We start from the raw sequence: 14,715 nt of genomic DNA, 5'->3' as shown, positions 1-14,715 counted from the left end.
ATATTCATAGCGTCTTGATAGCTAAGAGGATAGTTATGTCGTTGATTTATAAATCCGCGAATGGAGTAAGCTCAAGCTAGAGCGGCGTTATTTATGAATCGAGGTGATACTAATGTATTGCCGCAATATGATGAGTATTAGTAGCAGACCTCATGTACTCTACCAACCATAAGGAATAGGAATACTTCGATAATTCCGTCGGGTTGAGATACCATGCCGCACCTAGGCTCTGTGGAAGTGATACCAACGTTATAACAGAGCCATCGCAACAACGAAAGGAATAGAAACTCCGATATCATGTAAAGTTCAAACTAGCTATATCCCACATCCCACCATGTGCGTACGAAGTTGCGGGGGCGGACGAGTGGAACTTTTTCATTATCTCCATTACTCCACGATGAATCGTTGCTCGATCTGATCGTATGCCGATGGTTGAGATGAGAATGCCTAAAATTACGTCTCTACAGCTTCCGTTTTACTTTATATGCTCGTCTCTAAGTGACACCACTTACCTAACTTATAGGATGGTAGTCAGAACAAGACTTCGTGATATGTGAGTTGTAAAACGGTCTTTCTTGTGTATCTTGAAGTTGTTGGCTCCTGGATTGGTATATCGCGCTAAAAAAAAACAACCGGATTCTGCTGTAAGTATCACCAATATCGTGGTATATTTCTCAAATAGGCAAAGTGGTATGTCCATCAGCCTGTGCTCTATTGAAGGTTTGGTTTTTCTTGCTTGGCATCGTGGACACTTAAGCGGTCACACATGTGAGAGGAGGATGTAAGTGATTAGTGAGGAGTGCTCGTACGATGTGGTTGACTAATTTTTAGAGGGATCAAGATGCAAAACAGCTCACTTTAAAACAAAATAGAAGTACTTGATGCGTGCATATCCGAATTACGCAGCAAGCTCCGAAATGAATGCCGACCCGCATAAGCCCCATAACGGCGCCCCGGACGGGACTCCAGTATTCTCAAGATTGCCCAGCCAATGAGCGTCTTCAGGGGACAATGTGGGATGTGGGATAGCTGACGTTATTAGTGGCCCTAGAGGTATCCATGATGGGTTTAAAAAGTTACAGTGCTCGCGCTTTAATACCTTGTAGCACAACCAACTGTTGGGGATTGTCAATGTGCGGCCAAGCTCGAGCGCAGAGTTTGCCAGTTATATGAGTATGAAACAGGACGTTTGGGTTGCGTGGTAGGAAGAAAGAAAGAAACAAACAAACAAACAAGATTACCTAGGTACTTGACTTACACGGAAAGCATGGCGGCGCCGCCAGATGAGATCACTAAAGTCTCACTTGATCGGGCGAGAATCGGAGATGAGACTGGTGTTACGCCACAAAGCGCAAGCATCCAAGATGAGGTGCCGGCTGTGAACAGTCATGAAGAAGATGGGCTCTCGAGACTTCAGAGAATTAAGACGCATTTCGGGGATCGGCCAGAATGCTTCAAGAACACGTTCCAGGAGGTCTCCTTCGTCTTCCAGGCCACCGTCGCAACTGCCACCACCTCGTTCCTGACTGGTGTCGCCTTGATCATCACCGTCCCCGTCTCTAAAGATTTGGGTATGACCCAGGGCGAGATAGCATGGATTAGCGCATCGACAAGGTATGACCAGACCATTTTATCGAACTTTTATTTCGCGATACTGATAGCACCGTAGTCTCGTCGCCGGAGCCCTTCAGCTTGCCCTAGGGCAACTGGCAGATTTACTTGGCCGCAAGGCTATGTTCATAACCGGCATGGCATCGTTCAGTGCATTCGTGCTCCTGGTTGCTTTCTCGCGGAACCCCTTTTGGATGTTAATCGTCTGCGGCATACTTGGTGGTTGCAGTGCAATGGTAGTGCCTCCAGCGATTGGGATTCTAGGGGCTGCGTATTCAACTCCTTCGAAACGGAAGAACATGGCCTTCTCGGCATTCAGCGCGGGTAACCCTCTGGGCTTCGTCTTCGGCACTATCCTGTGCGGTATCGCGACGCAACTGTCTAGCTGGAGAGCAGCGTTCATCATGCTCTGTATTATCTGGGCAGTCCTCACTGTCCACGCGATCTGGGCAGTGCCGAACGTGGAAAACTTCGACCGAGCTCCTTTGAGGCAACGATTAAGCTCATTGAAGCAATTCGACTATGTCGGTACTGTGCTGACGATCTTTGGGACGGGCATGTTTACCGCAGGTTTGACGTAAGTGCTTTTCGTATCCCTCAACGCTTCAAGTGCTAATATAATCAGTCTCGGCCCCGAAGATGGTTGGAAAAGCGCAACTGTCATTGCACTGTTAGTTGTTGGTATTGCATTGTTGATTGTTTTTGTGTTTTGGGAGAGGATCTACCCTACCCCTTTGATGCCTCCGCATATCTGGAAGGACCGGAACTTCAGTCTTGTAAGCCTTAAGACTTGACACACGTGGGTCCGCGATGCTGATGATAGTAGATTATTGCCGTTGTTCTTCTAGGCATGATGAGTTTCACGTCTAGCGGTTTCTGGACGGCCTTTTTCTTGCAGGAAATCAAGCAATATTCAACCCTTGAGGTTGCGGTGCATTTACTCCCAATGGCCATTGCAGGACTTATTTGGAACATTATTGCAGGCCGAATTTTACATATTGTTAACAACACCCTTATTATGGTCCTTGGGGCCCTATGTTTTCTCGGCTCCAGCTTGTTATTTTCCTTCATGAAGCCCGAAAGCAACTACTGGGCTTTCATGTTCCCGGCGTTGGTCCTCAATGTGGCCGGGGCGGATTTTCAATTCAATGTGGCAAATGTGAGTCTGGTTCTATGGTTTTTATTTGGAAGGATTCATCTAATGTTGTCTTAGATGTATGTGATGCAGTCTTTACCTAAGCATCAACAATCCTTAGCAGGCGGTATCTTCAACGTAGTCATCCGACTGTCTAATGCTGCCGTCATGGGAATTTCGACGGCCGTATTCAGCTCCATAGAATTGACACCAGAAGGTATGGCTGATCCGATGCTTAAATTCACGAGGACTTTCCAGGTGTCAGTAGCGCTCTCCGCGGCGAGCGTGCTGTTTGCTCCATTTATTCGGCTAGGTACGCAGGGGAACCATCCTAAGGAAGAGGCGAAAGAAGACGGCGAGGAGAATAATCATTCTGGGAAGACGACCGAAGCGGCAACAGAAGTAGCTACCAGCACAGGTGAAAGCGAAACGGAAGAAAAGAAGCAGGAGGCCCAATAAACTATGAAAACTAAGAAGCCGGTAGCCGTTACGAGTCTAGGTAGTCGGTACTATAAAGCCGTTAGGTCCAGTAACAAAACAGTAGTTCAGTCTTGGTATTCCTGCCATTTGACCATTCTGTCCTTCAAATCCAGAATTTCCCCGTCGACAACGAACGTTCCGTCACCGCGATGATGGAACATCTTCCCACCCTCGCCGGGCTTTTTGTTCGGGTTGATCCACGCCTTAACCGGCTTTAAAACCCACATCGAGTACTTGCTAACCATCTTTGTATCTTCGATCACGCACTCGATATTCGCGATAATGTCGCCCCCGCCCACCAGCGGCGCCTTAACCTTCGCAGCTGGAAGCGCTTCTAGCCCGAAGCGCTGCCATTTCCCGCCAGCTTCCGCGACCTCGTCGTCATCTGCAGAGCAGTTCCCTATATCGACGACCACACCAGCCATCTCAACAGACGGCACAGCTAACACGCACTCGCGCTGCTTCTTGAGTGTTGCGAAAGAAGCGTCCCACGGGCCCAGGCTGATCCCAATTAGAGGTGGCGACTCGTGCTGCATCACCATGTGAAAGCCTATAGTCATGAGATTGTGTGTAGAATCGGCCAACGACCCCGTCGAGACTAACAGGACGGGGCCGGGCTCGATCAAACGGTAAACCTTAGATGCGGGGTACGGCTCGAAATTATTACGCGGTTGGTTGCTTTGCGATTGGGAGGACGCTTCCTCACCCTCGTTTGTCTTTGGCTGTTTGGAAGACGAGGCGGGGGTGGCTTCGGTTTGCTCCTCTCTGCTCTTGCGCTTCCTCCCCATGACGAATGAGTTTAGTTGATAGGTAGTTGTGAAGAAAGAGCAAGAAGTGTAAGGGCAATAAGTCTTTGTTAAAATCGGTGTTTGCATTCGGCGAATTGAATTGCGACGTTGAATCTGATGATCCGATATAAAGTTCGTCCCCCTGATCCTCTTAAGTCCGATGGAAGGTGCTGAAGGTGGTCCGTTCACCACGCCCTTTCCCAACCGACATAATCGACCGAGTTCGGACACCCAAGTAATTGTCGCATGCAATATTCGTAGTTCTGAAAAAAGGTAGTACATAAGATTCCGGGGTAAATGTAGCTTAATAGACAGAGTATCATTCTGATTCATAGGCGTATCCCCGTATGACTCAGATTATATGTTCCACTTCCGTACTAGATGGGGATAGGCTATGAAGCTGATACTTAGGTAGAAAATGTCCGGATGGGTATAGGCATCTAGCAACCGGTCCCTAACACTTTGCTTGTTCTCCTTTTCATCGAACATCACTAGCGGTGTTATTCGTAACACCGTCTATCCTATTAGTATCGAGCACATCTCATATAACTGTCATCATGTCTAAACATGCTTGGAAGATAGAGGTTAGTTTAATGCGGACACCAACCTGCTCTCCAGTGTGGTTCATACGAACTACTCTGAATTAAGTGCACCGAGAGTAAACACTAATGCATTGGATTTTGAGTAGCTCATACCTTGGGATCCCTCGAGTCCTGAACATGTACAAAGAATGTATGATCAGCGTATTGCCTGTGGATGGAGGGCCAATGAAGTACCCCAGGTGAGTACGTTTTCAGAAGCCCCCTTTTGCTTTTCGTGTTTGAAATACCGGAAAGTAGGTACCTACATAGTAGGTAGGTATGAACCCATGCAGTGTCACACCAACCCGAGGCGTTACAACGACAGCGGCAACGGCAACTTAGGCTTCCCTTAAATGGCAATTCCTGATTCTCTGTGGTACAGTGGGTAGACGCCGCAAAGAAAGGCGAAAAGATATTCTATTGGGCTGTAAGTTATACCATTCCATCCTGATTTGTCCGTGGACGGTAACCTGGAGATTAGGTGTTTTCGGATACAGTCCCGGACAGGGAGGCGCTGATCAAGAAGCACATCGAAGCCTACCCGAAGGTATGAATGGTGTAGTCACTTGACCACGTATTGAGTGAGCTAAGGATTCGTGAAAGGAGTCGACCCCATTGAGAGAGACGGCTGCAGAAGTTCGGCTCGTCCCGCGGCAGCCAACTATGGCCGAGTTCACCCCAATTGGCCACGTTGCCATCGCCATTCACGAACCTGAGGAAGATGTGAAACTGGGTCTTCTACCTACCGGAACAGTCTGGATCCACGGGCTCTACATATCGCGTGCTCTGCATGGTGGTGGATTTGGCGCCGGGACCATGTCCAAAACAGAAGAAATAGCCTCGCAGAGTCCGATGAATGCGAAAATAGTCGCGTTGGATACCTTATCAAAGGAAACACAGACCGAACCAGAGACACGGGAGATCCTATACGGGAATGGGCGTGTTCCTGAACCGAAAGTAAGATGAGATAACCCTACTCGCGGCTACGATGATGCTAAACTGGTCGACGCACATAGTTCCCCACTGAAGATTGGTATGTTCGCCTGGGGTATGAGGTATTTAGACGAGGAGACCATCTCTTCGTGACACTCGCAAATGGCAACGAGAGCATGCCAAGTAAGTATATCTCGATGTTGTATAGGGTTGTTTATTCCTACCTCAAAACGTGTACTGCCGCCCCTCCTTTCAACCTAAGCGAGAGCCAGAGGACTCGTAGACCAGGTTTAACAGCTCATAATTGCGACTTAATCTTTCCATTCCATGTAACAACCACTAACGCTGGCTGTTATAGTAAACGTGGTGTATATGAGAAAGCTAGTCGTCTAAGTGGAGTGAGTCAGGGGAACCATAGAAGTTTAGGAATTCTGGATGGAATGCTGCCCCTCCATCCTAGCCCATAGCCTCATAATAGATCGATTGGAGTTTGACCGCGGGTATTGAATGATGTGACTCCAACACGTCCACCATCTCTTCTCCGTGCTCGCATGGCATCCGCATAGGAAAGGAGCAGTAGCTGTGGGGAGCCCGGCGGAATAAAGAGCAATGGGAGGTTCTCGAGAAGCAAGCCGTAGACCTACGTTCTGCAAATGCAGAGGTCTTGGATAAGAGATATATGTGCTGCCCAACGGCTATGAGGACTTAGACGCGAGCTAGGTAGTATTGCATCGGGAAGAATCGTTCCATTTGTTCGTTTCGAACAACTAGATAGACGCTTCGCGATATATGAATGGTCGAACAACACATGATGGCGGGAAGGTCATGCAAGAACAAGTCATCTAGCGCATCTGAAGAAATGAGGACGAGGTGAGGCGACCTGTTAGATGAAGTCGTGGGGGTTGCCAAGTTGTCGGTGGTCGGCGGTTTGGAAAAAGAAGAACTAAAGAATCCGGGGGTGATCCGTGCTCGAAACGTTGATCCACTAAACCCACTAGATCCGCCTGGACCCACTCAACCTATTAAACTCGGCAGGTACTGGTCATTGGAGACGCGACTTAAACCTTGCAAAATCACTGGGAGGACGTGCGGACGTGCAGGCGTGCAGGAAGTGGAAGTGCAGAAAGTGCAGAAAGTGCAGAAAGTGCAGGAACGAGTTGTCGCCAGGCTTCTTGTCACCCTCAATTCCCCCACCAGTCGAACCGTCCTGACCATCTTCGCTCATTTCACTATCTCATCCATTGGACTATCGTCAGCAATCCTGCATCCAGTCCTTTTCATACTTTGAAAGTGATCATTGCGACCCAACCTCGTCGTCGCATTGGGCGCAGCATGGCGGCATAATACATAATAATACGGCTTTATCTTTCTTGTCCTCTCTCGTCCATCCATTCGACTACCATCCGTGGTCGAACACGTCGAGATTGGACCAGGCCAATATCGCAACAACAGAAACGCGTAAAGGCTATAGTCAAAGCTTACGCAAAGTAAACAAATTTTGCTTATGTGTCTTTCCTTCCGGACCATCACAAAATCTGCCCACGTTCAGATGCCGCCTACACAGTTCCTGAAGCAATCCAAAACCAAAATGCAGGCTTGGGTAACCAGCAACGGGCTCAATGGTAGCCAGCCTGCTCCCACCGCCTCCGGTCCAGGACACGAGAGCCAGGGCCAGAGTCATCTTCCCCAGCGCCACGTCTATCTACCTCAACCACCTCCAGCAGCACAGCCGATCCAGACGACTCAGGCGACCCAGCCGACACAACAAACAACCCAGAACTCACCCCCACGATCACGCGCCCCCATTATCAACGCAAACTCTAACAGAGCTGCCGCCGCCGCCGCCGCTCGGCTACCCGTTCCGGCCGGTCGTACTGGCCATGCCCGAGATACGTCACTTAATATGTCACGAGCAAGGGGCGTCGCCTCCGAGCCCATTCAATCTTCTTCTAGGAGACCAGCACCATTTTGGGAAGGGTCAACCGTCGACGGTTCCTTGTTTAGCGACAGCGGTAGCAACCCTGATGCGAACGCGGCCGCCGCGTCTGCATACCGATTTCGTGTGCCTACTTACCAACACCAACAGAGAGGAGACACCCCACAACCTCGCCCTATCGTTAAGGAGGAGACCAATAGGCCGAATCAACATGCCCCCTTTATCATAGGACCGAACGGTTTGATAGACGTAGTAGGTGGCCCTCTTACTAGGAGCGCTTCGACACCGGATGCTAGGAATTATCGTGGCGGTCTGAAGGGAATAGTCACCTCTCCCGAACCTGATCCTGATCAAGAGTCGGAGGATAGTCCGTATCAGAGCCCAGAGAAGACGCCTTCTGCCAAGCGGCTCCATCACCCGAAGGCCCTAGCTTTACGTACTAACCGCCGTGGTTCCTTTTCAGAGAGAGCTGCTTATCCTCAAGTAGAAAACATCGTATCCTCACCTACACGTCAACCCTATCAAGTTCCCAGTAATGACCTTGACGAAGTGCGGTCGGAAAGCTCTATCCACCTGAGAGTGAAAACGCAACACGACCCTCAACGCTCAACTATCTTTGCCGACACTGACACACCTATGGCCAGCCATCACGACGAATCAGAAAACGAAAGCATTATCGAACCGCCACCACCGAAGCCCGTGGCGAAGCCTAAGCTTCACCTAAGTAGACAGCTTTTTGCAGCAGGAAGTAATAAGGCCCGAACAGGGCTTAGTGAAAGCGCGATGCCTCGCCCATCGGCAGACAAGCGCACTTCTAACTCCAAGAAGCGTCAACACGAACCAGATTATGATGACGGCGCTTTAGCAGCAATGGACTATGCGGAACTGAAAAAGGAGGCATTCGATTTTGATCCGGCCCAGGCGGAGGCTCAATCAGCGATTGGACCACCCCGGGGCACTCTACCAGAGAAACTCGATATCTTCTTCGACAAAGATCAGCGAAGTCAAACAGAATTCTTCTCTAGAATGACCATCAACGACTGGGAGGCTTCTGGCGATTGGTTCTTAGAAAGATTCGGGGACATCATGCACCGACTCAGGGAGGCCCGTCAAATGAAGCGAGCTATGATTGAGAATTTCGAGAATGAAATTGCCGAGCGAGGCGAGGCTGTCAGGAATAAAATCCAAGGGATCGACCATACTCTCGCCGAGCTCAAAAGCGAAGGTGAAGGCATGATGATAGGAAAAGAGTTCGATTGAGATGGGATAAACCAGAAAACAGTATATTATTCATCACCTCATCGGGTTGCTATGATCAACGGGTTTTTGTGAACTCGGATTTTAAAGGGGCTTCCGAGAGGTATTATGAGTGTGTATTACCATTGCTTTACACTAGCTGGCTTCATGTCGCTTGCTCGTTCATCACAGCTCCTGTGCTAGGTGAAGAACGATGTCGTCGGGATTATTAGGTATGCATGGAGGGAGGTTACTTGGTAAGATACCCACTTGCTCACATGTATCAAATGATAACTGTCTGCTTGACTTTTCTGTCTTTACCGACAATTAATCTCAACTGACGTCCTGACTTGTCCGAGAACAGCCCTCTTCTCAACTTGCCGGAGAAGAGTTCATATGCAGGATAATAAGCGTCGACAAACTTGACGACTTGATCGTCTGTCATACCTGCTCCTCTTTGCTTCCGCAGCATTGTTTCTTGCTCTAGCCTCCAGTCGTATACCCACTCGGTATCTTCGGCATCAATATGGATGAATGCATTAAATGTGTCTGTGATGACGTCGTAGTCTCCAAGACGTTCGTTGATGAAATCCAGGTGTTCTAGGGGATGCTTGTTCAGCGTTCGACTTGGCGCGTTCCACTTAAGCAACACTTCGGCTGAGTCCAACTGTCGAAAGCCAACGCACCAGCCTTCGAAGATGACTACCTGAATTTTGGGTTGACCGGGGCCATTGACCTCTTCCCATTGCGACTCTGGGACTCTGTCACCTTTACCCGAATATGCCGATTTGTCATACTGGGGAACTCTCACCGGCTGCCCCTCGCACAATGCTGTGAAGAAATCTCGAGCAAGATTCATATCATGTGTACCTATACATTATAACATTAGGAACCAACGAAAGAAAACAGACTTCGATTTGTGATTATAACTAAGCCAACATACCGGGCTCTCCTCGAACCTGGACTAAGAGGTTGTCCGGGTGAGACTCTGCAAGTGCCTTCTGATCCTCATGCCGTAGATAGAAATCATCAATGCTGCAGACCAACGTTCGCAGACCCTCGCCATCTTGCAACTTTGAAGCAAGAGCTGTCACTAGAGTCGTCTTCCCGGCACCTTGTACCCCATTAAGCCCAACGATGAAGGGTCTGGTAGGATTGGAGGCGCTGTAGTTTCTATACTGTTCAAGGATGAAGGGTATACATATAGGGCTTTTGTCGTCAATTATCTCCGTGGTAGACATTTTGGCAGCCTTCCTGCTGTTCGCTCAGCATTAAAGATTTGCTTGTGATAGGCCTACTTGCGGCTGCATGTACAATATGCTCGGTCATCCAGGCGGCTGACGTCTGCTAACACAAACTGGGCACACTACGTACGGGAATCCTAACGAGGAACTTCTACGGTACCCTACCATGTCGTTGGGGACCGGCTTTCCGGGCTAACCAGAGCTGTGGGGATGGGGAAATGCGGGGGGCTGCAGATGGCTTCTAGGTACTTAAATGTTCCGATGCTACAGTCTGCTTGTGAAGCAACTTCATGTAAATCAATTATCCAATAATTATCTCAAGCTGGTATTTATATTTTCTTGGGAAACATTAATAATTCGCCTTTGGTCGAATACAGCTCTTATCAAGTTAAGATTAAGATTATAGTTAGTCATGTAAAAAAGGGGGTTTCGACATAGAATTGAAAGTTCCAACACTGCATTCCCTACAATCGGCAATTAAAACAATATTCGGCTCTTGTCACACTGCCCAGGGATTTATATCGGTTAATTGCCCAAACTTAAGCTTAACGTTGGACGAAAACTTTGGCTTGTGAGGCTTAATTATCAGGAATAAACGGCTGTTAGTCAAACGGTTTATATCAAACATCAATTGAAGAAAAAGGTATACATGACGAGTTAAAATACACGTGATGGTGAAGGTATACGACGACGCGCAAATCCACACATGACCTCATTCAGATCCATAAGCACTCAGGCACTTTGGAATTGTTCGACATGTGAATGTCCAGCAAAGCAAAAATGTAGGAGGACCTCAACTCCGACTATGCCGAAAGAGGTATGGCGAAGGTTATGATTGTCCGGGACCCACTTACTCCAGCGTCTGGGTCCCCTCGGCATTCCTGCCAGCTCTGTAAGCTGCCTCGGCTGAATAGCCGGAATTCAAATGCGGTACATTGGCAGCTCTTGCTTCTTTGCTCTTTATTATTAACCTTTGGTTGCTCCATCTCCAATCCAATAAATCCAATCATAATCAGCTTTTTGCCATCAACTCTCTTCCTTTAGAAATGTCAATTGTGTAAAAGAGGCCATCTTACCTTTAACACCTGTACTACTACCTTGTCTCTAACAACTTAATTCCGTTTGATACCCTAAACCCAAGAACTTCAACGAGATGGCTGGCGAGTTGCGATTTGACGACCAAGTCGTCGTCGTCACCGGAGCTGGTGGTGGTCTAGGCAAGGCCTACGCTACCTTCTTCGCTTCAAGGGGAGCTAAGGTCGTTGTCAATGACCTCGGAGGCTCATTTAAGGGAGAGGGCAACTCGACGAAGGTAAAATAAACACCAATGCCCCCTCAATAATCATACCTTAGTAGCTATTGAACACCTTCGCTAATATGTCCACCATAAACCATAGGCTGCCGATGTAGTTGTAGACGAGATTAAAGCGGCCGGCGGTCAAGCAGTAGCCAACTACGACAGTGTCGAGAATGGAGAAAAGATCATCGAAACCGCCATCAAAGCATACGGCCGAATCGATGTCCTACTCAACAACGCCGGTATCCTACGGGATGTCAGCTTTAAGAATATGACGGACCAGGACTGGGACCTGGTCATGAAGGTGCATGTTAAGGGCTCTTACAAGTGCGCGCGCGCTGCCTGGCCGCATTTCCGTAAGCAAAAGTACGGCCGCATAATCAACACCGCATCCGCTGCCGGCTTGTTCGGCAGCTTCGGTCAAGCCAACTACTCGGCCGCCAAGCTAGCTATGGTCGGCTTCAGCGAGACTCTCGCGAAGGAGGGCATCAAATACAATATCATCGCCAACGCCATCGCCCCCATAGCCGCGAGCCGCATGACTCAGACTGTTATGCCTCCGGAGGTTTTGGAGGCCCTAAAGCCCGAATGGGTCGTTCCGCTCGTCGCCGTTTTGGTGCATAGGAGCAACACTAAGGAGACCGGCGGAATTTTCGAGGTCGGTGGTGGCCACGTCGCCAAGCTGAGGTGGGAGAGGTCGAGCGGTCTTCTCCTGAAGGCAGATGACAGCTACACACCTGGTGCCATTCTTAAGCAATGGAACAAGGTCGTCGACTTCTCGAACCCTCAATATCCGACTGGTCCCAACAACTTCATGGAACTCCTCGAGGAATCGATGAAGCTGGGTCCAAGTGAGCAGGGTGAGACACTAGATTTCACCGGTCGCGTAGCCCTGATCACGGGTGGTGGTGCTGGTATCGGACGAGCGTACGCCCTTGCTTTCGCCAAGCATGGCGCATCCGTCGTCGTCAACGATTTAGTCGACCCCGATACAGTCGTCGAGGAAATCAAGAAACTGGGTGGCAAGGCTGCTGGCGTTAAGGCATCTTCCGAGGAAGGCGAAAAGGTTGTGCAGGGCGCTATCGATGCTTTTGGCCGCATCGACATCATCATCAACAATGCCGGTATTCTACGAGATAAGGCTTTCTCCAACATGGATGACAGCCTTTGGGACCCCGTTCTCAATGTTCACCTCCGAAGCACGTACAAGGTTACCAAGGCAGCCTGGCCTCACTTCTTAAAGCAGAAGTACGGACGTATCATAAACACTACATCAACCAGTGGTATTTATGGTAATTTTGGACAAGCTAACTATGCGGCAGCCGTAAGTAACGAAATGAGAAAGATATAAAAGTACAGTTGAAACTAATACATCACAGAAAGCCGGTATTCTCGGATTCTCCCGCACAATTGCTCTGGAGGGCGCCAAATACAATATCTACTGCAACACTATTGCACCAAATGCAGGCACAGCCATGACGCGTACTATATTGCCTGACGAGCTAGTCCAGGCCTTCAAGCCTGATTATATTGCTCCTCTTGTCCTTGCTCTCTGCAGTGACAAGGTTCCCGAGAACCCTACGGGATACTTATACGAAGTAGGCAGCGGTTGGTGCGGCCGGACGAGATGGCAGCGAACTGGAGGCGCCGGCTTCCCCGTGGACGTCAAGCTGGTTCCCGAGGAAGTCGCCAAGAACTGGGCTAAGATCGTCGACTTCGATGACGGACGAGCAGACCATCCGGAGAAGAGCCAGGACTCTGTGGCGAAGATCATGGCCAACATCGAGAACAAACGAGCGGCATCTAAGGTATGAAGAAGCTTCACTTTCCTTGATGCCCTCTGTTCGAATACTGTTTAAATATCATGTATCTGTATTATCATGTAGTCTAGCATATGAATGAACTATTGATATTGACACATTCTTTTTTGCTCAGGAGATCCCGGCAGGTAACCAGTACCTCGCTGCTCAGAAGAAAGCCATCACCGCTGCATCCCCGGCAACGGAGTTCAGCTACACCGAACGTGACAGCATGCTCTACAACCTAGGTATCGGCGCCAAGAGGACCGAGCTGGCCTACGTGTTCGAGGGCCACGAGGACTTCCAGGTGTTGCCGACGTTCGGTGTGATCCCGCAGTTCGACGCCAACATGCCATTCAGCTTCGATGAAGTGGTGCCCAACTTCTCACCCATGATGTTGCTGCACGGCGAGCAGTACCTTGAAGTCAAGAAGTACCCGATCCCGACGGCGGCTAAGACAAAGAACTACGCCAAGCTGATCGAGGTTGTGGACAAGGGCAACGCGGCAATCCTCAAGAGTGGCGTAACGACGGTCAACGCCGAGACTGGCGAGGAGCTCTTTTACAACGAGGCTACCGTGTTCCTAAGGGGCTGCGGTGGCTTCGACGGACAGAAGAAACCGTCGGAACGAGGAGCAGCGACGGCGGCGAATAAGCCTCCGAGGAGGTTGCCAGACATTGTCGTTGAGAGCACGACCACGGAGGAGCAGGCCGCCGTTTACAGGCTTAGCGGCGATTATAAGTGAGTCCTCTCTCTTTTCTTCCCCATATCTGAATGTCTTAAACTAACGTATCTCGCCTAGCCCCCTTCACGTTGATCCTAACTTCGCCAAGATGGGCGGGTTCAAGGTGCCGATCCTACACGGTCTCTGCTTCATGGGTATCGCGGGCAAGGCCGTTTACGAGAAGTTCGGTCCGTTCAAGAACATCAAGGTCAGGTTCGCGGGCACCGTGCTCCCCGGCCAGACCCTGGTTACCGAGATGTGGAAGGAGGGAGCCAACAAGGTCATCTTCCAGACCAAGGTCAAGGAGACCGGCAAGCTGGCTATTTCCGGCGCGGCCGCGGAGCTGGTCGGCGATGGAAGAGAGGGAAAGTTGTGAGTAGAGTGTCTAGGATGAGCAAGTGAGTATGGTGAAACGGGTAGAATAGGTGGGACGCAAGGAGATAAGATGAGTTGATGAAGATTATGTCGCATAGTGGACCTTTTTTTTCTCTTCCTTGTTTTGCATGGTGGAATATGGAATTTGGAATTTGAGTTCGGCGTCTTTGTTACAAAAATCACTGATATATATAATTTGATACAGGTTTGTTTAACTAGTACATCGTACCGGATGGATCTAGCATGCATGAATGGATACATGTCATCTGGGTTTTACATAAATCTACCTACGCTCTTTGGTTTTGTTTCGTAATTTCGGCCCGTCTACGATAGGCCCGGGTAAAGAGGGTAAGTTGTAAGGGAAAGTGATTAATGCTAAAAAGACTAGGTTGTATTAGTCATCATTTGATAGAATCATCGATATGAAGATAATCCAAGTAATACTTTGTCTAAAAACTATGTAATACACCAAAATTACTATGACAAACGTTGTAAGGCTATAGCTTACGATGAGTCGTTGCATGTACGATGCTGTCGACGGGTATACAAAACACGTACCCCATCCAATACCATTCC

The 14,715-nt window shown here is 49.2% G+C and overlaps 6 protein-coding genes across 6 annotated transcripts; 4 read left to right on the top strand and 2 right to left on the bottom strand.

The window, feature by feature from the left end:
* The first annotated feature begins 1,082 nt into the window (after positions 1 to 1,082).
* On the top strand, positions 1,083 to 3,248 carry F4807DRAFT_44405 (MFS general substrate transporter). The gene is made up of 5 exons (XM_047999608.1): positions 1,083 to 1,614; positions 1,670 to 2,188; positions 2,237 to 2,387; positions 2,438 to 2,770; positions 2,825 to 3,248. Exons 1-5 carry the CDS (start codon positions 1,268 to 1,270, stop codon positions 3,203 to 3,205), a joined length of 1,731 nt encoding a protein of 576 aa, XP_047855477.1. The 5' UTR covers positions 1,083 to 1,267; the 3' UTR covers positions 3,206 to 3,248.
* Positions 3,249 to 3,291: 43 nt separating this feature from the next.
* F4807DRAFT_459184 (uncharacterized protein) lies at positions 3,292 to 4,014 on the bottom strand (the record flags this gene model as incomplete). Its single annotated transcript, XM_048001319.1, has 1 exon — positions 3,292 to 4,014. One exon carries the CDS (start codon positions 4,012 to 4,014, stop codon positions 3,292 to 3,294), a length of 723 nt encoding a protein of 240 aa, XP_047855476.1.
* A 445-nt stretch (positions 4,015 to 4,459) lies between these two features.
* On the top strand, positions 4,460 to 6,077 carry F4807DRAFT_44407 (uncharacterized protein). Its single transcript, XM_047999611.1, has 7 exons — positions 4,460 to 4,598; positions 4,703 to 4,795; positions 4,978 to 5,022; positions 5,077 to 5,142; positions 5,199 to 5,552; positions 5,612 to 5,711; positions 5,887 to 6,077. Exons 1-7 carry the CDS (start codon positions 4,572 to 4,574, stop codon positions 5,919 to 5,921), a joined length of 720 nt encoding a protein of 239 aa, XP_047855475.1. The 5' UTR covers positions 4,460 to 4,571; the 3' UTR covers positions 5,922 to 6,077.
* A 1,000-nt stretch (positions 6,078 to 7,077) lies between these two features.
* On the top strand, positions 7,078 to 8,724 carry F4807DRAFT_459182 (extracellular mutant protein 11-domain-containing protein; the record flags this gene model as incomplete). The annotated part of the gene is made up of 1 exon (XM_048001318.1): positions 7,078 to 8,724. The coding sequence occupies one exon, from the start codon at positions 7,078 to 7,080 to the stop codon at positions 8,722 to 8,724; it is 1,647 nt and encodes a 548-aa protein (XP_047855474.1).
* A 129-nt stretch (positions 8,725 to 8,853) lies between these two features.
* On the bottom strand, positions 8,854 to 10,023 carry F4807DRAFT_44357 (P-loop containing nucleoside triphosphate hydrolase protein). The gene is made up of 2 exons (XM_047999565.1): positions 9,644 to 10,023; positions 8,854 to 9,570 (listed from the first exon to the last, which is right to left on the bottom strand). Exons 1-2 carry the CDS (start codon positions 9,939 to 9,941, stop codon positions 8,984 to 8,986), a joined length of 885 nt encoding a protein of 294 aa, XP_047855473.1. The 5' UTR covers positions 9,942 to 10,023; the 3' UTR covers positions 8,854 to 8,983.
* Positions 10,024 to 11,097: 1,074 nt separating this feature from the next.
* On the top strand, positions 11,098 to 14,647 carry F4807DRAFT_466801 (NAD(P)-binding protein; the record flags this gene model as incomplete). Its single annotated transcript, XM_048002422.1, has 5 exons — positions 11,098 to 11,256; positions 11,342 to 12,565; positions 12,621 to 13,049; positions 13,177 to 13,781; positions 13,843 to 14,647. 5 exons carry the CDS (start codon positions 11,098 to 11,100, stop codon positions 14,138 to 14,140), a joined length of 2,715 nt encoding a protein of 904 aa, XP_047855472.1. The 3' UTR covers positions 14,141 to 14,647.
* Positions 14,648 to 14,715: the final 68 nt, after the last annotated feature.

This window comes from Annulohypoxylon truncatum, assembly GCF_022578515.1.
Source record: "Annulohypoxylon truncatum strain CBS 140777 unplaced genomic scaffold F4807scaffold_11, whole genome shotgun sequence".
NCBI classification, from domain to species: Eukaryota; Fungi; Ascomycota; class Sordariomycetes; order Xylariales; family Hypoxylaceae; genus Annulohypoxylon; species Annulohypoxylon truncatum.
Note: the sequence above shows the minus strand (reverse complement) of the source record. Positions and strands in the feature narration are given on the sequence as shown.